General features: G+C 36.4%; 1 protein-coding gene across 9 annotated transcripts in view; it reads left to right on the forward strand.

Moving 5' to 3' along the window:
* LOC145507858 (membrane cofactor protein-like) overlaps positions 1-27,569 on the forward strand; it is a 102,430-nt gene that overhangs the window by 68,079 nt on the left and 6,782 nt on the right. For 7 of the 9 annotated variants that reach the window (XM_081495315.1, XM_081495308.1, XM_081495311.1 and 4 more), the window contains 7 exons: positions 3,663-3,748; positions 5,058-5,255; positions 9,933-10,115; positions 14,838-14,885; positions 20,539-20,592; positions 21,295-21,330; positions 21,862-22,270. In XM_081495315.1, coding sequence (XP_081351441.1) covers positions 3,663-3,748; positions 5,058-5,255; positions 9,933-10,115; positions 14,838-14,885; positions 20,539-20,592; positions 21,295-21,330; positions 21,862-22,270 — 1,014 coding nt within the window. Of the gene's footprint in view, positions 1-3,662; positions 3,749-5,057; positions 5,256-9,932; positions 10,116-14,837; positions 14,886-20,538; positions 20,593-21,294; positions 21,331-21,827; positions 22,271-27,569 lie in introns of all 9 variants that reach the window. The other 2 variants (XM_081495309.1, XM_081495306.1) reach the window with 1 other exon arrangement.

Consider the following 27,569-nt stretch of genomic DNA (forward strand, 5'->3'; position numbering starts at 1 on the left):
GATCTATACAGTGCATGGAATTCTCCAGACCAGAACACTGGAGTGGCTAGCCTTTTCCTTCTCCGGGGGATCTTCCCAATCCAGGGATTGAACCCAGGCCTCCTGCATTGTGGGCAGATTCTTTACCAGCTGAGCCACAAGGGAAGCCCAAATGTGGTGTGGGCTCAGGGGGTCTTTAGGCAGCCTGTCTGCTCACGCTCATTTGTTGTTTGGCCTGAGGCGTTTCTAGCAATGGATCCTACAGACTGTTGGGTGGGGCCAGGTCTTGGTGCCAAAATATCAGCCTCTGGGAGAGCTCATTCAGATGAGTGCTCCCTGGTATATCTGCCACGCATGTGTGCTCAGTCATGTTCAACTTTGCGACCCCATGGGCTGTAGCCCTCCAGGCTCCTCTGTCCATAGACTTTCCCAGGCAAGACTACTGGAGTGCGTTACCATTTTCTTCTCCAGGGGATCTTTCCAACCCAGGGATCAGCCTACATCTCCTACATTGACAGGCAGATTCTTTACTGGGCCATCTGATAAGTCCTATATATCTGCCACCAATGTCTATATCCCCAGAGTGAATCACAGCCACCTGCTGCTTCCTTTCAAGATCAGTAGGTGGTTCTGATCCAGGATCCTATGAAGTTATTGCTTTTGCCTTTGTTCCTGGTGTCTATGAGACTTCTGTGTACCCTTTTAGAGTGAAGTCTCTATTTCTCCCAGTCCTGTGAGCTCCTGTAATCAAGCTCTGGTGGCTTTCAAAGCCAAATGCTCTAGGATCTCCTCTTCCCAGTGCTGGAGTCTTGGGTTAGGGGCTTCACTGGGACTCAGAACTTGCTCTAGTGGTAAAACCTCTATAATATAATTATTCTCTAATTTGTGGGGCACCCACCTAAGGGAATGGGATTCGATTATATTCCTGATTTGCTCTCCTACCAGTCTCTTTATGGTTCCATCTTTTTGTTTCTAGCTTTAGGGGATCTTTTCTGGTAGTCTTCAGTCTTTTTCAGTGATGATTGTCCTGTAGATTGTTGTGATTTTGGTATTCTTGTTAAAGGAGGTGAGTTTAGGGTTCTTCTACTCTGCCATCTTAGCTGCTCTGTCTTTGTCTTTTGAGAGTTTGATTATTATGTGTCTTAGTGTGGACTTCTTTAAGTTCTTTTTACCTGGAAGTCGTTGAGCTTCTTGATTGTATTTGTATTTCTCATCAAATTTGGAAAGTTGTCTGCCATTATTTTTTAAAATGTTCTCTCTGTCCCTTTCTATCTCTCCTCTCCCTCTGAGAGTCCCACAATATGTATGATCTGCTTGATCATGTCACACAAGTCCTTTAGGGACTGCTCATTTTTCTTCACTCTTTTTTCTTTCTGTTGCTCAGATTCAGTAACTTCCCCCATTCTATATTTATGTTCACTGATTCTTCTTTCTGCCTGCTCAAATTTTCTTTAAACCCCTCTACTGAATTTTTTATACCAGGTATTGTACTTTAAGCCCAGAATTCCTTCTTGATTTCTTCTTAGGTTATCTGTCTCCTCATGATGGGCTTCCTAGGTGGCACAGTGGTAAAGAATCTGCCTGTCAATGCAGGAGACACAAGAGATGAGGGTTGGATCCCTGGGTTGGGAAGATGCCCTGGAGTAGGAGATGACAATTGACTCTGGTGTTCTTGCCTGGAAAGTTTCATGGCAGAGCAGCCTGGTGAGCTGCAGTCCACGGGGTCACAAAGAGTCAGGCACAACTGAGCAGGCACACATGAGCATTCGCCTTGTGATTGTTCTGCTTTGCTCATACATCATTTTCTTGCTTTTCTGTACGTCTTTCTGTAGTTGTTCGAGCATATTTAAGATAGTCCTTATCTAATCTATCTGTCATCAGATGTTTTTCAGGAGCAGTTTCTGTTCATTTAATTTTATTTTTATTTTGAATGGGCCATACTTTCCTGTTTCTTTGTATGCCTGGTGATTTTTTGTGGAATACTGGACATTGAAATTTAATAATATGGTAACTTTGGAAGTCAGATTCTCCCCTTTCCCTGGACATTGCAGTTTTTGTTATTGTTTTTTGATTGCTGTAGGATATTTCTCTGCCAGCAATCAGCCTGAGTTGTAAACTGAAGGTCTTCTCAGGCCGTTTCTGAGTTTTTCCCTGAATATGCACACTTACTTTCTAAATTTCCCCTCATATGCAGTTGTTTTTGAATGTCTAATCTTTAATTATTGGCTTCTGAAGCATTAAAATGAAGTTGAAAGCAAAAATCAAATTGGAAGCGAATGGTGCTTGATCTTGAAATCCCATGTAATTCACTTCAGCCAACAAGGAAGGGGCTTGCAAGCATCAGAAGACATGACAACAATGGCTACCCACCATTTTCTGTGATCAGGAACAAAAGTCAGCAATCAGAGTACATATCGTTGGTTCTTGGAGGACAGTCCTTTCTGGGTACTCTGCCTCCTGCAATCTATGTGTGAGCCGCTCAGGAAAACATGCACAGCTGCCTTCTACACTGCTGAGAGGGGGAATGAGTAGCTGCTATTTTCCTAAGAGCTGAAATTAACTGAAATGGATGTGATTGGCCTGTCTGAGTTTTCCTCTGGAAGTTGAAATTCTTCAACAGACTCCAAAGTTCAAAAATAGTGACATCAGGCAGACTCTGCCATTGCAGTTTTTGTCTAGTTATGGAGACAGGTTCTTGGTGCCTCCAACTCTGCCACCTTCCCCAAGTCCTCTCCTAAAACACTACAATATACAAAAAAATGAGAGCAACTAGATGGAGAAGTCGATTAGAACCTTGTGCAAGCAGTTTCACTGATTATTTTTAAATTGATCAAGTAAAAATATTAGAATGTTCTGTCATAGATATAGAGAGCCTATTAGGCACTTTGAAAGGTTCCAAAAACTTAAAGCATAGACTCTTCTCAAAAAATAAAAAAAGTGAAACGCAATATATACTAGTATAATATATTAAAGCAAAATAGTAAATAAGGAGTGCCGAATACATACAATTATTTATGATTGTTACAATGAGAGTCCAGAGGGGAGGAGAGTGCACTGTGAATTTAAATTATCAGAAAAGATTAAGAGAAGATTGCATTAAGTAGCAGTCCTAAGCTGTTCCTAGGAAGATATTCTGATCTAAAGAATATTAAAAAGAGCTAAAACTTACCTAGTGCTCACTATGTGTCAGATGCTAACTTATTCTCAAAACAATCCCATGAGGTAGGTCCTATTGTGTCATTTACATAGATGAGGAAATGGAGCAAGAAAAACCATGAGAGACTTTCCCAAGCTCAAATAACAAGTCCATCATGCAACTAGAACTTGAATCTGGGCAGGCAAGCTCTAGAGCCTGGTCTCTCTTTCTCGGTTCTAACTGAGCACAGTGGTGGGAGCAAAAGCTTAGAAGTGAGAGTGTGATGCACTTGCCAGAGACAGCAAAGATGCCAGACTGACAGCGTAGCTGAGTCATGGAGACTTTTTGCTGTGGGCCAATGTGTGTTCACAGGCAATAACTCTTTATTTGATTAAAATTGCAGATTTGGTTAGCACTTTCATTTTTATCATGTCAGATAAGAAACGTCTCCCTCAAAGTACTATAGTATAGAAAAACAACCATATAAAAGTTTTCATTATTATGTGTGCCGTTAAAGAACCAGTAACCTTTTCGTTTTTCTATTTAGTTATTTCTTAAGAGGAAAACCTATTATAATTTGTAAACTTATTGGAGAGAATGTGTCTTGGAGTGATAAGATTCCACACTGTGAAAGTAAGTAAATTCTCACTTTAGAATTTAGATCAAGAATGTTCAAACTTTTTGGCTTCAGGATCTGTTTTCGCTTTTAACTCAGCAATGATCCCAAAGAGCTTTTCTTTATGTTCCTTGCTGTGCTAAGTTGCTTCAGTCGTGTCCAACTCTGCGATCCTAGGGACTGTAGCCCGCCCTGGGATTCTCCAGGCCAGAATACTGGAGTGGGTTACCATGCCGGCCTCCGTGGGGTCTTCCCCACCCAGAGAATGAACCCGCGTCTCTTATGTCTCCTGTATTGGGAGACGTGTTCTTACTACTAGTGCCACCTGGGAAACTGTTTCTTTATGTGTTTTATGTCTACTGGTGTTCATTTTATTGAAATTAGAATGAAAGTTTTTAAAATAGTTTTTTATTAAATCACTTTTAAGATGTATAAAGTCAATACATGTTAATATATACACCATATTTTTATGAAAAAAAATTTAAAAATTCCAAAACAGTGAGAATATTGGCATTGTTTTACATTTTTTGCAAATATCTGGCTTAAAGGAAGACATCTGGATTCAGTCTGTTTCAAATTCACACAATTTGTAGATTCTGGAAAATTTCACTATACAGTTACAAGGACGACTGTGAAATAAGCCAGTATTTTGGTATTATTGTGAACCACTGATGTAGTGAATGGATATGTTTATAAATTATAAAGCATGTCTTAGCTAGTGATGGATTTTATTATTATTTTTAAATTAATTTATTTTTTATTGAAGGATAATTGCTTTACAGAATTTTGTTGTTTTCTGTCAAACCTCAACATAAATCAGCCATAGGTATACATATATCCCCTCCCTTTGGAACCTCCCTCCCATCTCCCTCGCCATCCCACCCCTCTAGGTTGATACAGAGCCCCTGTTTGAGTTTCCTGGGCCATACAACAAATTTCCGTTGGCTATCTATTTTACATATGGTAATATAAGTTTCCATGTAATCACAAGCATATTTTCTCATTAAATTTTCATCTCTTATATGATGTCTAGAGCAAAACTTTGCATGTCCTTATAGATAATATAGGAATTTCATATAGATACTTTAATAGGTATTTAAGGAAGTGAGTTTGGTTCTTAAAAGTTAATTTCTATATGAGTTTGATTTGGGATAATACATTTTCTCATGGAAACTTTCCTCTAAATGGATGATGGATTCACAATTAACTTCTAGAAATCATAGGTTAAAGAGCTTATTGAAGGTAGTGCATAGGACTTTACTAATGCTGTCTTTACTCTTTCATCTTTCTTTTGCCTTCATTTTCTCTTTTTTTTCCCCTTTTAAGAGATTTATTGTGGACAACCTCCAAAAATAAAACATGGAAAACACACCAATAGCTACAGGAATATATTTGAATATAATGAATTAATAACTTATAGTTGTGATCCTTCAAATGGACCAGATGAATATTCACTTGTTGGACAGAACAAGCTTATTTGTATTGAACCTAACAAATGGAGTAGTGACCCTCCTCTGTGTAAAGGTAATCATATTTCGATTTATCTCCTTTATTTGTAAATTCTGTGGAATACTTTGTAAATAGTTTTGTTGTTGTTCGGTCACTTAGCCCTGTTCGACTCTTTGCAACCCCATGGACTGCAGCACGCCAGGCTTCTCTGTCCTTCACCATTTCCTGGAGCTTGCTCAAACTCACGTCCATTGAGTTTTACCTATAAGTAAATAATTTTGCCAATAAGTAAAACAATCATGCAAGTTTCCTCCTCTGTTTGCATTGACTTCTAATTTAATTTAGGCCAAATTGAATAGAAAATAGTTCTAGTTATGGGTTTCCCTCTCCTCACCCCAGACGTTATTGACATTCCAGTTTACACATTGTGAACTAATATGTGTGTGTGTGTGTGTATAAAAGTTAGGATTTTCTGTTTCAAAAACCAAAAAACTCAACACACGCTGCCTTAAAAATAAAGTTTTTCCTTATATTGCAAGATGTCTGAACATTCTGGCTACACATAATGGTAGGGTAGATTTTTAAAGGCTAACTCTCTCATTGATAATAATGATAAACTCTGGACAAAATATATTTTTAAAATAATGTTTAAGGCACTCGAGTGACATGAAGCAAGGAGATGCTGGAGGGGCTTTGACTGTTGGAAGGAAACAATCACTGAGTACAGGATAATATTTACTCTTTCCAACTGCACATGGAACATTTTCTAAGGGAGATCATATTCTAGGCAAGAAGATTATTTTTAGCACATTCCAAAGAATTAAAATCATTCTGAATACATTTTCTGATCAAAATGGATTAAATGTAGAAATTAAAACAGCTAATCTAGAAAATTCTCAAGTATTTGAAAATTATGAAAGATACTCATAAATAACCTATAGTTAAAGTAACAAGGAAAGTTAGAACATGTTCTGAATTGAATAAAAATGAAAAATATGATATATCAAGATAGCAAAAGTTGTGTGATACAGCAAAAGCATTGCATAGAGGGAAATTTATAGCATGAATTTGTGTTAGGAAAAAAAATGTCTCAAGTCAATAATTGAAGCTTCCACCATAAAAAACTAAAAAAGAAAGAGCAAACAAACTCAAAATAAGGAGACATAAGATAATCATAAATAGAGAAGGATCAATAAAATTGTGAAGAGAAAATAATACAGAAAACCAATGAAACCCCATGGTTCTTGCAGAAGATTGATAAAATAAATAAAGCTATAACTAGGCTGACAAAGAAAAAGATATTTAATAAATCAGACAGAGAAAGAAAAATATCATACAATTTCATTTATATATAGGATCTAAAAATACAACAAACTAGTACATATAACAAAAAAGAAACAGACTCACAGATATAGAGAACAAGCTACTGGTTATTAGCAGGGAGAGGAAAGAGAGGCAATATAGGGGCGGGGAGCATGGCTATAAGAGAGGCTACAAGAATGTATTGTATAACATAAGGAACATAGCCGCTATTTTGTAATAACTGTAAATGGAATGTACCCTTTAAAAGCTGTTTAAAAATTAAAAATAAATTTTTACAAAGAAGAAATTGCTAATATATTATACAGACATTTAAAGGGATGGTTAAAGTATATTATGATGATGATAGTTGTAATATCACAAATTTATGCTTATAAATTTGACAACAAATGAAGTTAACAAATTCCTTTGAAGAAAAATATACCAAAATATCTCCACACAAAGATGTAGGTAGCCTGAATAGTCTTATATCTATTATGGAAATATAATTTGTACTTAAAAACCCTCCCACAATGAGAATTAAATGAGAATCTCCCATTAATTATTGAGATGGTCAACACCAAAATCAGATTGATTATATTCTTTGCAGCCAAAGATGGAGAAGCTCTATACAGTCAGCAAAAACAAGACCGGGAGCAGACTGTGGCTCAGATCATGAACTGCTTATTGCCAAATTCAGACTTAAATTGAAGAAAGTAGGGAAAACCACTAGTCCATTCAGGTATGACCTAGATCAAATCCCTTATGAGTATACAGTAGAAGTGACAAATAGATTTAAGGGACTAGATCTGATAGACAGAGTGCCTGATGAACTATGGAGAGAGGTTTGTGACATTGTACAGGAGACAGGGATCAAGACCATCTCCATGGAAAAGAAATGCAAAAAAGCAAAATGGCTGTCTGAGGAGGTCTTACAGATAGCTGTGAAAAGAAGAGAAGCAAAAAGCAAAGGAGAAAAGGAAAGATATTCCCATCTGAATGCAGAGTTCCAAAGAATAGCAAGGAGAGATAAGAAAGCCTTCCTCAGGGATCAGTGCAAAGAAATAGAGGAAAACAAGATTGGGAAAGACTAGAGATCTCTTCAAGAAAATTAGAGATACCAAAGGAACATTTCATGCAAAGATAGGCTCGATAAAGGACAGAAATGGTATGGACCTAACAGAAGCAGAAGATATTAAGAAGAGGTGGCAAGAATACACAGAAGAACTGTACAAAAAAAGATCTTCACGACCCAGATAATCATGATGGTGTGATCACTCACCTAGAGCCAGACATTCTGGAATGTGAAGTCAAGTGGGCCTTAGAAAGCATCACTACGAACAAAGCTAGTGGAGGTGATGGAATTCCAGTTGAGCTATTTCAAAACCTGAAAGATGATGCTGTGAAAGTGCTGCACTGGATATGCCAGCAAATTTGGAAAACTCAGTAGTGGCCACAGGACTGGAAAAGATCAGTTTTCGTTCCAATCCCAAAGAAAGGCAATGCCAAAGAATGCTCAAACTACCACACAATTGCACTCATCTCACATGCTAGTAAAGTAATGCTCAAAATTCTCCAAGCCAGGCTTCAGCAATACGTGAACCGTGAACTTCCAGATGTTCAAGCTGGTTTTAGAAAAGGCAGAGGAACCAGAGATCAAATTGCCAACATCTGCTGGATCATTGAAAAAGCAAGAGAGTTCCAGAAAAACATCTATTTCTGCTTTATTGACTATGCCAAAGCCTTTGACTGTGTGGATCACAATAAACTGTGGAAAATTCCAAAAGAGATGGGAATACCAGACCATTTGACCTGTCTCTTGAGAAACCTGTATGCAGGTCAGGAAGCAACAGTTAGAACTGGACGTGGAACAACAGACTGGTTCCAAATAGGAAAAGGAGTACATCAAGGCTGTATATGGTCACCCTGCTTATTTAACTTATATGCAGAGTACATCGTGAGAAATACTGGGCTGGAAGAAACACAAGCTGGAATCAAGATTGCCAGGAGAAATATCAATAACCTCAGATATGCGGATGACACCACCCTTATGGCAGAAAGTGAAGAAGAACTAAAGAGCCTCTTGATGAAAGTGAAAGAGGAGAGTGAAAAAGTTGGCTTAAAACTCAGCATTCAGAAAACTAAGATCATGGCATCTGGTCCCATCACTTCATGGCAAATAGACGGGGAAACAATGGAAACGGTGTCAGACTTTATTTTTCTGGGCTCCAAAATCACTGCTGATGGTCATTGCAGCCATGAAATTAAAAGACGCTTACTCCTTGGAAGGAAGGTTATGGCCAACCTAGATGGCATATTTAAAAGCAGAGACATTACTTTGCCAATAAAAGTCCATTTAGTCAAGGCTATGGTTTTTCCAGTGGTCATGTATGGATGTGAGAGTTGGACGGTGAAGAAAGCTGAGTGCCACAGAATTGATGCTTTTGAACTGTGGTGTTGGAGAAGACTCTTGAGAGTCCCTTGGACTGCAAGGAGATCCAATCAATCCATCCTAACGGAGATCAGTCCTGGGTGTTCATTGGAAGGACTGATGTTGAAGCTGAAACTCCAATACTTTGGCCACCTGATGGGAAGAGTTGACTCATTGGAAAAGACCCTAATGCTGGGAAGGATTGGGGGCAGGAGGAGAAGGGGACGACAGAGGATGAGATGGTTGGATGGCATCACTGACTCGATGGACATGGGTTTGGGTAGCCTCCGTGAGTTTGTGATGGACAGAGAGGCCTGGCATGCTGCAATTCATGGGGTCGCAGAGTCGGACACGACTGAGCGACTAAACTGAACTGAACTGAACTGAATTAATTAATGAGAATCTCTCCTTAATCTGAGAGATGGCCTTCTTGGGGAATTCTACCATAACACTGCAAGAGTAAATAATAGCACCTGTAACACAAACTCTTCCAGAAATAGGAGAAACAAGTGCTTCTCAACTCACTTCATGGGGACTTTACCCTGATACCAAAGGCAGACAAAAAATTTGAAAGAAAATTATAAACAAGATCCTTACTGAATATAGAACTTCTCAACAAAGGGAAGTCTGGCATGCCATGGTTCATGGGTTCACAAAGAATCGGACACAACTGAACGACTGAACAACAACATTGGCAAGAAAGAAATAAAATAGTCTGTATTCATTTTCAACATGATTGTTTCAAAGACTGATGTTTTAGCAAGGTCGCAAAATATAGGATCAACACACAAAAAATGTAGAAAGCCAATCAACTATAATGACAGTTTCTTCTAAGTGGAAAAATGTTGTTTTTCTAAATCTGTTTTCCTGGAATTCAATGCACAAATGAAGTCTTTTTTTTTTTTTCCCCAAATAGCATCTTGCTTTTTATTCCTGGCCTCTTTCTTCCCACTTTGCACTCGTTTTTCTGGTCCTGTGTGAAAGCAGCTTTTTATTAATTCTGGAATTTTTCTATTTTTCAGTTGTCAAATGTGAACGTCCATTTCTCGAACATGGAATAATGGTGTCAGGAAGTAGAGAAAAATTTTCTTACCAATCAGTGGTGGTGTTTGAATGCCTCCAGGGTTATTACCTTAAAGGGAGCAGCCTAGTGTTCTGTGGCGGTAATGATACTTGGGAACCTGAGATGCCAACATGTATTAAAGGTACAAGTGTTTACAAGTGTTGTCTTTTTGCTTTTTCTAATTTTGTCTTTTAGTTTTTAAGACTAACTGAAAAAATTTATAATAATTGATAATAATTGAAAAAAATCTTAGTATTTAACTCTGTCTTGTATCCATTTCCGTGGCAGATGTATGTCAGAATTTACATAGAATTCTATTGTGATTTGGTATGTTTTTACAGAGTCTTAGCACATTCTGTTAGCAAATAACACAGGGAGTATTTATTTCTCTTGTTCAGTATTTTTATGTATGAAAATAAATGGGGAACCATCTTTCAAAGTAAACTGAAGCATGAGAATTTTTACCTATTTAAGTAAAGAAAAGAATGAGAGGCATAATTCATATAAATGAAATGAAAGCGGTAATCTCAACTGGTTGGCCCTACATTATTTCTTTTTCAGTGTGTATTTCTCTCAATACAAAGCTCACAGTTTTTAGCCATTCAGATTTAATATCTTCTTGCTTATATTTTACAAAAAATTCTTTAAATTCATACAGTTTACACTCATTCATCATTTTCAGTAATAAAAAGGGGAAGAACATATTTACAGCCATTTAGTTATACTTAGTGATTCTAAAAGTATTTGTTGAGGTCTGCAGATATCAACAGGTATGTAAACTTAGGCAAGTTATATTAACTTTGCATATGTTTACTTCCGTGTAAAGGTTTAGTGCTTTCCTCACTGGGTGAAAGCAAAGTTAAAATAGAGCCATTTAAAGCCCTGTAGCACAGTGCCTGGCATTTAGAAAGCTCTTAAAGGTAGCTTATATGACTTCCAGCATCACATTTAGAGAATATTTTCCAGATCCAAGACTATGTTTCATTTTCCAGACTGCAACCATCTCAGGTTCTTTTCATAAAACTGGGTAATTTCTGCTGTCACCAGAATAATACCAGTATTTCTACCACCTCCATCATTCCCACCTCACACAATTATTATTTTTCTGTTTACTGGGCATTTTTATTTGGCAACAGGAAGTAAATTTCATAACAATTGAAAAACAGGAAAAGTCCTTACTTACTGAAATGGTATGGAGGATTTCTGGCAGGGACTATTGGTCAGCTGCTCTTCCTAAAACTTGAGACTATTTTGATATGGTGGAAGAAATTGTCTTCCTAATTTCAGGGTTGCTTTCTCTGGCTGTTCTTTTTAGTGGCAGCAGAAGAAGAGACAAGAGGAGCACTCGGAAGAGGGTTAGCCTGGGCAGAATGCTCTCAGGGTCCTAGTGTGGCTCCACTCAGTCAAGTAACATCATTTCTGTGGGTTCTAGTTTCCTGTTGTCTGTTGACACAAACAAATGTCACTTACTGGCTTCTAATTTGTTTCCTATTGTCCAAATATTTTAAAGTATTGAGGGGCATTATTCATGTTAACATGGTAATTAGAACTCCTTTTTGTAATTCCCATAAACCTGGTACCCAGTAGCGTCTTTGAGTACTTTGGTGAGTGCTATGAAGTTTTGTGGGGAAAAGATGTTTTTCTGATGAATGATATATATATGTATATAATATATTTATTTATATATATATTTATATATATGTTTAATATATATATGATATATAAATTATAAAACGTTATATATAAATATATATTTATATGTTATATGTAAATATTTAATATATTTATATTATATATATATAAAGATTGCATATGAAATCTATACTCATTGTCCCATCCATGTTTACTCATATGGTTAGTGAGATTATGCACTGTGGTATACAATGTTTGTTGATATGCCTTTTTAAAAGTTGACCATAAACATTTCATAAGAAGAAAAAGAAATACAAGATGGCAAAGTGATTGTCTGAGGAGGCTTTACAAATAACCGAGAAAAGAAGAGAAGCTAAAGGCAAGGGAGAAAGGGAAAGATATATCCAATTGAATGCAGAGTTCCAGAGAATAGCAAGGAGAGATAAGAAGGCCTTCTTAAATGAACAATGCAAAGAAATAGAGGGAAACAATAGAATGGGAGAGACTAGAGATCTCTTCAAGAATATTGAAGATATCAAGGGAACATATTATGCAAGGATGCACATAATAAAGGACAGAAATGACAAGGACCTAACAGAAGCAGAAGCGATAAAGAAGAGGTAGCAAGAATATAGAGAACTGTACAAACAAAGGTCTTAATGACCTGAATAACCACAATGGTTGGTGACTCACCTAGAGCAGATATCCTGGGGTGTGAAGTCAAGTGGGCCTCAAGAAGCATTATATGAACAAAGCTAATGGAGGTGATGGAATTCCAACTGAGCTATTTAAAGTTCTAAAAGATGTGACTGTTAAAGTGCTGCACTCAATATGTCAGTAAATTTGGAAAACTGGACTTCCCTGCTGGCTCAGATGGTAAAGCATCTCCCTACAATGCAGGAGACCCGGGTTCAATCCCTGGGTTGGGAAGATTTCCTGGAGAAGAAAATGGCAACCCACTCCAGTATTCTTGCCTGGAAAATCCCATAGACAGTGGAACCTGGTAGGCTACAGTCCCTGGGGTCGCAAAGAGTTGGACACGTCTGAGCTATTTCACTTTCACTTTTCACTTTCATCAGTGGCCAGAGGACTGGCGAAGGTCAGTTTTTGTTTCAGTCCTAAAGAAGGACGATGCCATGAATGTTCAAACTATCATACAAGAGTGCTCATTTCACATGCTAGTAAGGTAATGCTCAAAGTCCTTGAAGCTAAGCTTCAGGAGTATGTGAAACGAAAACTTCCAGATGTACAAGCCAGGTTTAGAAAAGGCAGACAAACCAGAGATCAAATTGCCAACATCTGTTGGATCATACAGAGCAAGGGAATTCCAGAAAAGCATCTACTGGTTCACTGACTGTGCTAACGACTTTGATGTGTGGATCACAACAAACTGTGAAAAATTCTTAAAGAAATAGGAACACCAGACCACCTTACCTGCCTCCTGAGAAACCTGTATGCAGGTCAAGAAGCAACAGTTAGAACTGGACATGCAACAACAGACTGGTTCAAAATTGGGAAAGGAGTACATCAAGGCTATGTATTGTTGCCCTGCTTATTTAACTTCTGTGCAGATCACATCATGCAAAATGCTAGGCTGGATGAATCACAAGCTGAGATCAAGATTGCTGAGAAAAGTATCAACAACCTCAGATATGCAGATGATACCATTCTAATGGCAGAAAGTGAAGAGAAACTAAAGAGCCTCTTGATGAAATTGAAAGAGGAGAGTAATAAAGCTGGCTTAAAACTCAACATTCAAAAACTTAGATCATGTCATCTGGTCTCACCACTTCATGGCAAATAGAAGGGGTAAAAGTAGAAGCAGTGACAGAGTTTATTTTCTTCAGTTCCAAAATCACTGTGGACAGTGACTGCAGCCAGGAAATTAAGATGCTTGCTCCTTGGAAGAAAAGCTATGACAAGCCTAGACAGTGTATTAAAAATCAGAGACATCCCTTTGCCAATAAAGGTCCATATAGTCAAAATTATGGTTTTTCCAGTAGCTGTGTACACATATAAGAGTTGGACCATAAAGAAAGTTGAATGCTGAAGAATTGATGCTTTCAAATTGTGGTGCTGGGAGGACTCTTGGAGTCTCTTGGACAGCAAGGAGATCAAACTAGTCCATCCTAAAGGAAATCACCCCTGAATATTCATTGGGAGGACTGATGCTGTTGATGCTGAAGCTGAAACTCCAATACTTTGGCCACCTGATTTGAAGAGCTGACTCATTGGGAAAGACCCTGATGAAGGGAAGGATTGAAGGCAGTAGGAGAAGGGGATAACAGAGGATGAGATGGTCAGATGGCATCACCATCTCAATGAAATGAACATGAATCTGAGCAAACTCCAGGAGATAGTGAAGAACAGGGGGGCCTGAAATGCTGCTGTCCACAGAATAGCAAAGAATCAAACGTGACCAAAGCAACTGAACAATAATCAAGGATTTGTAAAACACTGATACAGTTTACTGTTTGAAGAAGAGGTGAATATTTTGTGAGACGAACCATATGAAAAGACTACAGGGATCTTTCCTTTTTTAATAAAAAATAAACTATCTTTATAGGATTGTCAGTCATTTTTTATCCTCAGTTAGAGAAGTGAAGTGAAGTCACTCAGTTGTGTCCGACTCTTTGCGACCCCATGGACTGTATGTAAGCTACCACGCTCCTCTGTCCATGGGATTTTCCAGGCAAGAGTACTGGAGTGGGTTGCCATTTCCTTCTCCAGAGGATCTTCCCAACCCAGGGATCAAACCCAGGTCTCCCGCATTGTAGGCAGACGCTTTACCATCTGAGCCACCAGGGAAGTCCTCAGTTAGAGAAAGACTCCAACAAAAGGATCACTAGCAATATATAATGGTGTTAAGTCAGATCTAAATGTGCTAATGTGAACAAATGTCCAAGAAATCCTTAGGGAAAAAGAAGAAGTATGGAATATGGTACTACCTGGATTTTTTAAAATAATACATAAATTTTAAGATTTATTATTTGTTAATTAACTACTAGGATGTTCATTATAAACTGCTCAGTTGTAGTGAACATTTTATACATACATCCTTACATACTTGTGCAAATATTTATTTAGGTTAAACCCAGAAAGAGAAGTGCAAAGTTCTGAGTCTATGTTATTATTTATTTTAAGAAATAATTTTTAAAGAATAAAAATGAAAATTAAATTCATAATTTTGTATTGATATGGTTGGTGAATAGTGTCAAATTTATTTTTCCAGGTTACAAGCCCACTCATCCAACGAAGACTCCACTTTCACAATATCCAGGTTCAGTAATTCTTTATCCTACTTCTAGTTAAGAGCTTTATAAGGTGCAAAAGTTCTTTATAAGGGTGCAAAATCATATGTTTTATTTTAATTTGCATTTCTTTAATTATCAGTGAGCCTGAGCTTTTTATTGTCTACATTTATTTATTCATGTTTTGTGTTCATTTTTCTATTAAGTTTCTAAAATATTTTTTCTTGTTAATTTGAACTTATAAAATCCTTTAATATGAAGTTTTTTCCGAGGGTTATTAGTTTATTTTTTCTTTTTTTTTTTTTGCTTTATTTTCACTAGTCACTAGTTTTATATATGAATATATGTTTGTAAATTTTCAAATATTACCAAAGTATACAGAGTAAAAGGTGAGTGCTTCTTATCTTTCTATAGCCTATTACTATTATCATTCTTAATAGTTTAGGGTGTCTTCATCATATAAAAGTAGACATTTCCAAATTTATTGGCTTTCTAAAGTATTTTTGATATTAATTTCTCATTTTGATATCAATTTCTCACTTAAATACTTTCTTCTCTGCAATTGCCTTCTGTGTTTTTTGTCTTAACTTCATTGAGGCTTTCAAATGGCTAAGGCAAAGATTTCTCTTGGTAAATGTCACATTGCACTTGAAACTATGCAGGTTATTTTCAAATTGATAATGATTTCTAGCATAATTCCACAATCATAAGAGAATAGACTCTGTATGATTTCAATACCTTTAAACCATGAAATTTTTGCACCTTGTTTTATGTCATTGGATATGTTCCAGTGTCTCCTGGTTTATAGTCTATGGGAACTTGAATAGAATTTGTATCCTGCCTTTAGGTGAAAATTGTATAAATCTTAATTATGTTGAATTGGTTCATAGTGCTTTTCAGGTCTACTATATCCTTCTACTTTTCTGTCTAATCATCCTATTAACTTTTGAGATTTTGATATTGAAACTCCAACTAAAAATCTTAATTTATCTACTTAAAAATCATTATAATATATAGTAGAATTATGTGTAATTTTGTTCTGTATTTTCCAAGTCTCCTGAAAATGTGTTATTATGCTTTCATAATTTTAAGAAAATTTTAAAAATTAAAAACAAACAAAAATAGTTTAAGGTGTCTTTGTGTCTATTTCTGTATATCAAAATCCTTACATGTGTAGCTACACATTTAATTTGGTGTCTGTTTTTTTCTTAAGCAAAAATGACATCATACTGTTTACATTTTTTGAAACTTGCATTTTTCCTCTTAATGTCTTGTATTGGGATTATAGTTTGAGGTATTCTTATCCTTTTAAATGATGACTTTAACATGCACCATTATATTTTATTTATCTATTCTCCTATCAGAGGTCATTTATATGTGCAAAAGTTGTATATTAATAGGTAGCTGGATGTATGGATCTTTTGTCTGATGGCTATGAGTGTTGTGTCTTTCTTATAAAAGCTTTAGGATTTCCCCATGGCAAAATTATATATAAACATATCAACCATGTATACTGATTGCATTCTTTGGTACATCTGAAATTCATTATGGTGTGGAATGAGATTGGATCCCTCTTCACTTCACCCAACCCCCATCCAATGGCAAAGTGACACCATTTGTTGAATAACTTGTCTTTTATCCAAGTGTTTTGAGATCAACATTTATTTTTTCTTACCACTTCAGCCAATTCAGTAGCATTAAATGTGTTCACATTGTTGTACAACTATCACTACTATCTCTAAAACTTTTTCACCACCACCTCAAACTAAACTTTATACCCATTATAAGCAGTAATGCTTCTTTCTCAACCATCATCCCAGCTTCAGTAACCTCTATTCTACTTTCTTTATCTATGAATTTAACTTACCTTAGATACCTCATTTAATTAGAATTTTACATGTGTCTTTTTGCGTCTGGGTTATTTCTCTTAGCGTAATGTCTTCAAAGCTCATCCACCTTGTATCAGAACTTTATTCCTTTTATGGCTGAAAATATTCCAGTGTATGTATATACCACATTTTATTTGTAATTTCATCTGTCAATAGATACTGGGTTGTTTTTACCTTTTTACCATTCTAAATGATGCCTCTCAGAATATTGGCATCTAAGTATCTATTTGGAGTCCCTGTTTTGAATTTTGGGGGTGGGTTATATACCATGGAGTGGTATTACTGGGTTATATGTTAATTCTTGTTTAATTTTCAGAGGAACTGAAAATACTGTCCTCCATTTAAAAAAAAAAAAAAGTTTTAAGTTGGTTGCACCATTTTCATTCCCACCAGTGAAAAGTTTCTAACTTCTTGCCCTCTTTTCCAATACATGTTAATTTCTGGTTTTTATATTAACTGGAATTATCTATGTTAGTTAACAGGTGTAAAGTAGTATCTCGTGGCTTTTGTTTGCATTTCCCTAATGATTAGCGATGTGAGCAGCTTTTCATGTGCTTCTTGGCCATTTATATATCTTCTTTGGAGAAATGTCTATTCATGTCTCTTGCCTATTTGTAAAATAGCTTTTTGTTGTTGTTGTTGAGTTTTAGAAGTGTATGATATATTTTGGATATTAATCCCTTATCAGGTTTATTATTTGCAGAAGTTTCTGCTCATTCTGTGAGTTGCTTTTCACTCTATTAATAGTGTCCTTTGATGCACAAAAGTTTTTAATTTTGATATAGTCTGATATATCTATTTTTCTCTCTGTTACATGTGCTTTTGATGTCACATCTAAGAAATCTTTTCCAGTTCAATATCATGAAATTGTCCTCTTTATTTTCTTCTAAGAGTTTTATATTTCTATGTCCTTTGTCTTTTGATTCATTTTTAATTACTTTTTGTATATGGTGTAACTGACCCTTTCCAGTCCTGTGGCCACTGCTGAGTTTTCCATATTTGCTGGCATATTGAGTGCAGCACTTTCAGGATCCCAAAGAAAGGGAATGCCAAAGAATGCTCAAACTACCGCACAGTTTCACTCTTCTCACACGCTAGTAGAGTAAAGCTTAAAATTCTCCAAGCCAGGCTTCCACAATATGTGAACCATGAACTTCCAGATGTTCAAGCTGGGTTTAGAAAAGGCAGAGGAACCAGAGATCAAATTGCCAACATCCGATGGATGATCGAAAAAGCAAGAAAGTACCAGAAAAAACACCTATTTCTGCTTTATTGACTATGCCAAAACCTTTGACTGTGTGGATCACAATAAACTGTAGAAAATTCTGAAAGAGATGGGAATACCAGACCACCTGACCTGCCTCTTGAGAAACCTGTATGCAGGTCAGGAAGCAACAGTTAGAACTGGACATGGAAAAACAGACTGGTTCCAAGTAGGAAAAGGAGTACGTCAAGGCTGTATATTGTCACCCTCTTATTTAACTTATATGCAGAGTACATCATGAGAAACGCTGGGCTGGAAGAAGCACAAGCTGGAATCAAGATTGCTGGGGGAAATATCAATAACCTCAGATATGCAGATGACACCACTCTTATGGCAGAAAGTGTAGAAGAACTAAAGAGCCTCTTGATGAAAGTGAAAGAGGAGAGTGAAAAAGTTGGCTTAAAGCTCAACATTCAGAAAACTAAGCTCATGGCATCCGGTCCCATCACTTCATGGCAGATAGATGGGGAAACAGTGGAAACAGTGGCTGACTTTATTTTTCTGGGCTCCAAAATCACTGCTGATGGTCATTACAGCCATGAAATTAAAAGACGCTTACTCCTTGGAAGGAAGGTTATGACCAACCTAGATAGCATATTTAAAAGCAGAGACATTACTTTGCCAACAGAAGTCCATCTAGTCAAGGCTATGGTTTTTCCAGTGGTCATGTATGGATGTGAGAGCTGGACGGTGAAGAAAGCTGAGTGCCGAAGAATTGATGCTTTTGAACTGTGGTGTTGGAGAAGACTCTTGAGAGTCCCTTGGACTGCAAGGAGATCCAACCAGTCCATCCTAAACGAGATCAGTCCTGGGTGTTCATTGGAAGGACTGATGTTGAAGCTGAAACTGCAATACTTTGGCCACCTCATGCGAAGAGCCGACTCATTGGAAAAGACCCTGATGCTGGGAAAGATTGAGGGCAAGAGGAGAAGGGGATGACAGAGGATGAGATGGCTGGATGGCATCGCCGACTTGATGGACATGGGTTTGGGTGGACTCAAGGAGTTGGTGATGGACAGGGAGGCCTGGCGTGCTGAGATTCATGGGGTCACAAAGAGTCGGACACGACTGAGCGACTGAACTGAACTGATGTGGTGTAACATAGATGTCAAATTTCATTCTTTGCATGTAGATACCCAGTTTTCTGAAAATCGTCTGTTGAAAAAAGCTGCCCTTTCCCCCTTGAATGCTCTTAGCACCCTTGTGAACAATCATTTGACCATATAAGCAAGGGTATATTTCTGGGCCCTATATTCTATACCATTGGTCTGTATGGCTGTCTGTATACCAGTATTGTCCTGATTATTGTAGCTTTTTAGTAAGTTTTGAAATCTTCATTTATTTAAATCTTCTTCACTTTCTTTTTTTTTTTTATTAATTTATTTATTTTAGTTGGGGGCTAATTACTTTACAATATTGTAGTGGTTTTTGCCATACATTGACATGAATCAGCCATGGGTTTACATGTGTTCCACATCCTGACCCCCCCCTTCCACCTCCCTCCCCATTCCATCCCTCTGGGTCATCCCATTGCAGGAGCCCTGAGCACTTGTCTCATGCATCGAACCTGGACTGGCATTCTGTTTCACATATGATAATATACATGTTTCAATGCTCTTCTCTCAGATCATCCCACCCTCACCTTCACTTTCTTTCAGCAATTTTTTTTTATAGTTTTCAACATACAAGTCTTTTATCATCTTGGTTAAACTTATTTGAGTATTTTATTGTTTTTGATGCCATTGTGAATTGAATTGTTTGCTTACCTTCCTTTTTGGATTGTTCATTGTTAGTGTATAGAAACACAACTGTGTTTTGTGTGTTGATTTTGTATCCTTCAACTTTGCAGAATTAATATACTAGTTCTAGCAGTTGTGTGCATTTGTGTGAATGTATGTGTGATCTTTAGAGAGCTTTCTATGTGAAAGATCATGTTATCTATAAATAGATCATTTTATTTTTTCCTTCCCATCTGGATATTTTTAATTTATTTTTTGCATAATGTCTGTGACCGAAACTTCCAAAATTATGTTGACTTGAAGTGGCACATGCAGGAATTCTGTCTTGTTCTTGACCTGAAGATAAAAAGTTTTAGTCATTCAACATTGAGTATGATGTTAGCTATGAGTATTGTATAAATGGCCTCTATTATGTTGAAGAGTCTACTCCAGGGCAATTTATAAATCACTTTTAAGCCCTCCTCTATCTAGAATCACGTTGAATTCAAGGCTGATTTTGAGACTATGATGATGATAAATTTGCTTGCTGTGCATAGTTAGTCACAGGCCTATCAACAGACCAGAAGAAAAATGCCACTGGCATTGAATATAATAATATAATATAAGGTAAAATAAAAGTTTATAATATTTCATGATGCAACTTTGAATGAGAAACATTAATATAATTTATAAGGAAAATTAAATAATAATTATGAATTATAAAAAGGCACAAAACCAACAGTAATGAATTTATAGGTCTTTAAGATTTATTTAGTCTTCCTTTTAACTTATTTCCAAGTTTTTCCCCTAGGATATCCCAATCCCAGAGAAGAAATACCATCACTTGAAGACTTTGAGGATTTAGGTATTATTTTGATTATTAATAACCCTGCATTATGAACCCTTAGATTTCTACATGGAAATGTCATGGTCCAATCATTTGTAGGTAGGGAAGAAACAATGTGTCACAAATAACTAGTAATAATTGTCGTTTGCAATGATTTTATTAATGCAGATAGCATGACACATGTTAAGTGGTGGTGTATATAGACACATGGAGGTAACATTCTCTAATCTAGTGAATCCTAATAGTCTTGCTGCGCTTGTGTGCTAAATCACTAAGTCATGTCCAACTTGTGACCGCATGGACTGTAAGCCTGCCAGAATACTGGAGTGGGTTGCCATTTCCTCCAGGGGATCTTCCCAACCCAGGGATTGAACCCCATCTCTTGCATGTCCTGCATTGGCAGACAGATTCTTTACCACTAAGCCACTTAGGAAGCCCCTAATAAGCTGTACTCAATAACCTGGTGTGGTAGCTATAGCACAACACAATGGAAAGTGAGTTTCCTGTTAAGAGTTTAACAAGATGGATCCTGTACCTGAAATCTATTTAAAAGGGTTCTGTGATCAAAATGACTTGGATGCACTCAGCAGTCATGCTCAAACTAGACTGATAAACATTTTTGCTGTAGTTCTTAGATGATCTGATCAAAATTAAAGTATAGCTGCTATCTGGGATCCATATGTGTTCCATATATTCAAAACTTTTAAAATTTTTTCTCAGATGCAGGAATCATTGCTCTGGCTGTTCTTACTGCAAGTAAGTATCTCAAATTTTAATACCACTTAAATAATGATGTAATATGAAGATGAGATGTGCATTATTTTTTCAATGATTTTCAGTTACTATAGTTTTTATAGTAGAACAGTCTAATAATACCTGACCTTTTCTCTGATATACTGCCTTATGTTGGTTGTATATTGTTTTATATTCTACATGTCCTCTTAGTAACAAACCTTTAAATAATACATGTTTTTCCAGTTGGTCATGGAAATGACCATGACCATTAGTCATGTGAGTCTACTTCCCAAATATGCTTTGGATAATTTTCTAAACTAAGTAAAGGCTCTAACTTACTGTGGACTGTTCAAGTGATTCCAGGGGGCTGGATTTAGATACTGAAAAATCAAGATGGAATGTAAATGTACACGGGCTTAAATACAGTAATCCTTTCTGATCATAGAAATGGTCAGAAATAAACATAACTAACATTGATTTCTTCTGCTCGGTTTGGAATCTTGGCAGTTAGTTTTCAGTGTCACATGCCATTTGTTTCCTGCTTTCTTGTAGTTGTTGCTGTTATAGTAGTTTGTACGTGCCTGTACAGATGTCTTTGCAGTGGGAAGAAGGAAGAGAAGGATATGAAAGAGAAGGCGGAGAAAATAAAAGAGATGGAAGAGAGGCATGTGAAAGAGAAGGAAGAGAAGGAAAAGAAGGAGAGGAAGGAGAAGGAGGAGAAGGAGAAAGAGAAGGAGGAGGAGAAGGAGGACAAGGAAGAGGAGGAGAAGAAGGAGGAGGAGGAGGAGAAGAAGGAGAAAGAGAAGGAGAGGAAGGAGAAGGAGGAGAAGGAGAAAGAGGAGAAGGAGGAGGAGAAGGAGGACAAGGAAGAGGAGGAGAGGGAGAAGGAGGAGAAGAAGGAGAAAGAGAAGGAGAGGAAGGAGAAGGAGATGAAGGAGAAGAAGGAGAAGGAGATGAAAGGGTAAATCAAAACACATTTCCTCTAACTTATTCTAGCCTTTTTACTTCTGACATGTTTTTGTGCAGTTTTTGTTTGTGTTCTATATTGCATGCTATATTTTTTATAAAGTGCCTGCATGAGTGCACTGTCTGAATTTCATTTCATTACTAGAAATGTTTTTAGCTGCTTTTAATATCACTGCAACAGGAGGAATTTGTGCAGAATTACAACTGTAAGAAAAATTTCTGTGGAGTTTGAGGTTTAAGTTCTACAGCAAATCATGGACTGTTAGGGGGTTTTCCCCACCCTAGGTATACCCTCCTCCCTAGATTGGACTAGTGTCCCAGATGAAATTTTAAATGGTTCACTGTAAAGACTTTGACATTTATATTTACCAGAATTTTTATGATGAAGATCTCCATTTATCTGTATAACTTAGGTCATTGTAAGAAGCTATGTAGCTAAAAATTGATTTCATTTAGAGTTGTTATTTATATGTGATACTGAAGAATTAAAAGCAGCATTATTTGATTTCCCCTTTATGTTTTCTTAATTTGCTAATTGGCAGTGAAACTGATGGGGTTAAAATTATTGAAAGGGGTAGGATTTACAAGGCATCTCATTAGTTTTGTCTTGATCTATAAAAATGAAAAAAGTCTGCTTAGGGGTACTGAGAATTTAAAAAGTGCACAAATTCATATTGTTTAAGGAAAATAGAGGTTTTAAACATAAAACTTAAATTTTAAGGAAATAATTCACAGTTTAATGAAATATTTAGAATAAGTCATGGCTAATAAACCTGATTAACATAGACACAAAAAATTCTTAACAAACAGAATTCAACAAAACATTAAATGGATCACACACTGTGATCAAGTAGAATTTGTAGCAGTGATGCAGGGACGGTTCAACATATGCAAAATAATCAAAGTGCTACACCACATTAACAAAATATAGAATAAAAGTTATCAATCTTATCAATAGATGCATTAAAAGCATTTGACAAAATTTAGCATCCATTTATGATAAAAACTCTGAGTTAGGTAGGTGCAAAAGGAACATACCTCAATATAATAAAGGCCATAAGTGACAGGTTCAAGCTAGTATCATAATCAATAGTTAAAAGCTTAAAACTTTTCCTCTAATATCAGGAACAAGACAAGCCATTTTATTCAACATCAACATTGCCATTTTATTCAACATAGAATTGGAACACCAGGCCACAGAAATCAGAGAAGAAAAACAATGTCATACAAAATCAAAAGGAACAAGTGAAACTGTCACTGTTTGCAGGTGACACGATATTGTATGTAGGAACCTCAAAGGCCAGAGACCTTTCAGAGCGAACAAACAAATCCAGTGAAGGTACAAAATACAAAATCAATACACAGGTATCTGTTGCATCTCTTACTGTAACAGCAAACGATCAGAAAGAGAAATTAATCGAACAGTCTCATTTACAATAACGTCAAAACAAAAAAAGTACCTGTATTTAACCAAGGAGCTGGAAGACCTGTATACAGAAAATTATCTCATTAATTAAAGAAATTGAAGAACACAAATAAATGGAAAGATATTTCATGTTCTTGGATCAGAATAATTAACACCGTTAACATGTGCAGACTAACCAAAGCAATCTACAGATTTAGTGTAATCTCTTATCAAAATTCCAATGGCATTTTTCACAGAAATAGAACAAACAATCCTAAAAACTTCATATAAGCCAAAAGACCATAAATGGCCAAAGCAATCTTAAGGAAAAAAAAAAAAAGCTGGAGACCATGCTCCCTGGTTTCAAACTGTATTATAATGCTCTAGAAATCTTATTTTTTTTTAGTTCATTATATTCAATTTAATTACCTCTGAAATACGTAGAAACATTTTACATATTTCCTTTGGTTCACATTTCTAAGAAACAAAGGGGTGGAAGAGAAGTTTAAAAGCTACAGGTGCTGGAGGGCAAGGACTGAGTGAAGCCTTGACAAGTAGACAGAGCTTCCCCAGGTTAATTCAGAAGCTTGGAGAGGACAGCATTCTCTGCACACACCTATGCAGTGTTACCCTAAAAGTAGTCACATAGATCAGTGGGACAGAATAGAGAGCCCTGAAATAAACCCACACACATATGGTCCATTATGGTGTCAGGAAAACTGAACAGCTATATGCAAAAGAATAAAACTGGACTACCATCTTACACCATCCGGGAAAATTAACTCAAAGTAGGTTCAAGACTTGAACATAAGACCTAAACTCATAAAGCTCCTAGAAGAAAACGTGAGCAGAAGCTGATTGATATCCATCTCAGCAATGATATTTTTTAAATTTGACACCAAAAGCAAAGGCAATAAAATAAAAATAAACAAGGGGCTACATCAAACTAGGGCTTCCCTGGTGACTCAGACAGTGAAGCGTCTGCCTGCGATGCAGGAGACCCAGGTTTGATCCCTGGGTTGGGAAGATCCCCTGGAGAAGGAAATGGCAACCCACTCCAGTATTCTTGCCTGGAAAATCCCACGGATGGAGGAGCCTGGTAGGTTACAATCTATGTGGTTGCAAGAAAGTCAGACATAACTGAGCGACTTCACATCAAACTACAAAAGCTTGTGTACAGCAAAGGAAATCATCAATAAAATGAAAGGGCAATCTACTGAATGGAAGAAAATAATTGCAAATAATATATTCCCAAAATAAATGAAGAACTCATACCACTCAGTAGTAAAACATCAAACAATGTGATTTATAATGGGGATAGAATCTGAATGGACATTTTCCAAAGAAGACATATAGATCACCAAAAGTTACATGAAAAGATGCTCAACATTACTAATCATCAGGGAAATGCAAATCAAAACCCCAAGTGTTATATCATCTCATAATTGAGGTTCCTCAAAATATAAAAAATAGAACTACCATACAATGCAGCAGTTCCACTGGGCATTTATCCAAAGGAAATGAAAACACTAACTTGAAGAGATATCTATACCCCAGTATTCATTGCAGCATTATTCATTAGCCTAGATACAGAAACAATGTAAGCGTCTATTGATGGATGAATGGATAAAGAAAACATGAGAGATAGGTAGATAGATAGATAATAGAATATTATTAAGCCATAACAAAGAATGAAATCTTGCCATTTGCAACAATATAGATGGACATGGACCTTGAGGGCATTTTTCTAAGTGAAATAAATCAGATAAAGAATGACAAATATTGTATGATCTCACTCATATGTGGAATTTTTCAAAAAAAGAAAGAAAGAAAGAAAAACTCATACATGGAAAAAACAGGTAGGGCCAGAGGCAGGAGCTGGGGGTTTGGCAAATTGGGTGAAAGGAGTCAAAAGTTACAAGCTTCCAGTTATAAGTCATGGGGATGATGTACTGCATGGTGACTCTAGTAATACTGTATTGCATATTTGAAAGTTCTAAAGAGAGTATAAAATGTTCTTATCACAAGAAAAAAATAGTCTGTACATATGTATGGTGTTAGATATCTACAAGACATTGTAATGTTCGTTTTGTAGTATTTTGCATAGTAAGTACACCTAAAGCTAAGACAGTGCTATATCTCAATTTTAAGAAAAAGCCCATATTTTACAACATAATATCTAAATTGTCTTTGTAAAGAAAACAAAATAATGCCACATTAAAATTGTAAAATATATTGGAGAGATATTATATCTGTAACCAATGAAACATAATTAATCATATATGCAGTAGCATAATTTAAGAAAAAATATTTTCAAAAAGTAATGTGGAAAGGGTAATTAATAATTGCCTTTGCTAAAATATAAAGTATGGTTTACTCTTCATTACACAGTGATTAGAGATGCAGTCGAAAATCCACATATAGTTTTACATTTATTCTCCCACCTCCACTGCCAACCCACGGTTCTGCATTTACAGATTCAACCAACTGCAGATGCCGCTGTACTGTAGTACATTTCTATTGAAAAAAGTCCAGTTGTAAGTGGACCTGCACAGTTCAAGCTCTTATTTTTTGAAGGTCAACTGTACATGCAAATACTTTTGGATATATGTTATCCACTTACGACAGGAACATGGGCAACTAGAAATTCAGTGTTATGGAACAGCTTAATTTTACATTCACTTCAAGACTTGAAGTCCTCTCTGACCCTTTTAAGTACTGTATAATTTTAATAGCTGAAGTGACTCTAATGTGGGGGAGGTATGCCTTTCTCTTTTAGAGTTTAGGACAGTGCTTCTCTTACTTTAATATCTACATCAGTCACAGAGCATATTGTTAAAATGCAGGTTCTTGTTCATTAGGTCTGGTGTACAGCCTGATGTCTTGCATCTCTAATGAGCTCCCAAGTAATGATGCTGCTGGGCCTGGACTTTGCTTTGAGAAACTAGGGTGTAGATCATTACTGATGTGCCCATATTCTTCAAATCTGAAGAGGCATCATCAATCTTATTGGCAGTTTTTTCTCCTCCTTAAGATAATCGGAGTTTTAAAAGACTCTTCATCTCTATATATGCTTTATAAAAGATTGTGAGTAGTACTAAGGTTTAAAAAAAAGGTTAACATTTTTATTATATTCTTTACGCTGTTGAATGTCCATAATCTTTCCCCATTCCCTAAATTGGTTGTTTTTGCCTTAGAAACTTCTTTTTAAGACTGCATCCTGTTTCTAGGAATAACTGTGGAAGCAGGATACTGAGCGCAGATAATCCCAAATGCTGTTAAACGTTGATAGAAAATGGATTTGATGTAATTTTGTATTTAGGATGATTTGGGAACACAGTTGCCTGCTGCAGCTTCTATCCCAAAGTACAAAAGCACTGTAGTAGTCACTTTTAAAGTCACTAAACATCATTTTAAATACCTGATGAAAAATGGTCCTAAAGGTTAAAATATTCTGCTATAGTTTTCTATTTCTTAGCTCTCAAATTTGAGAGTAGGATCCCATTTGGTCTCATGGGCTCTATGTCCAACCTCCTTCCTTTTCCTTTCTTTCCTTACAGTCTCCTTTCTCAACCAGTTCTTCTACCATATATTCCAGACTTGGAATCCACAGCCTTTGTCCTCTCCTTTACTATTGCTCAGTCCTGTTCTGAGTGACTGGACTGTGTGGTTTCAAAAAAACAAATGTTTTCACTAATTTGTAGTAATTTTCTTTTCATAAATGCATGGTTTTCTTTGCTCCAGTCATTCTTCAAATTCAAGAGCATGGAATATCTTTCCATTTCTTTTTAAATCATCTTCAGTTTCCCTTGTCAATGTTTTATAGTTCTCAGCATGTAAGTCTTTTACTTACTAGGTTAGGTTTATTTCTAAGTATTTTATTCTTTCT

The sequence above is a fragment of the Giraffa tippelskirchi genome, chromosome 5, assembly GCF_054371585.1.
Source record: "Giraffa tippelskirchi isolate mGirTip1 chromosome 5, T2T-mGirTip1v1.2.pri, whole genome shotgun sequence".
NCBI classification, from domain to species: domain Eukaryota; kingdom Metazoa; phylum Chordata; class Mammalia; order Artiodactyla; family Giraffidae; genus Giraffa; species Giraffa tippelskirchi.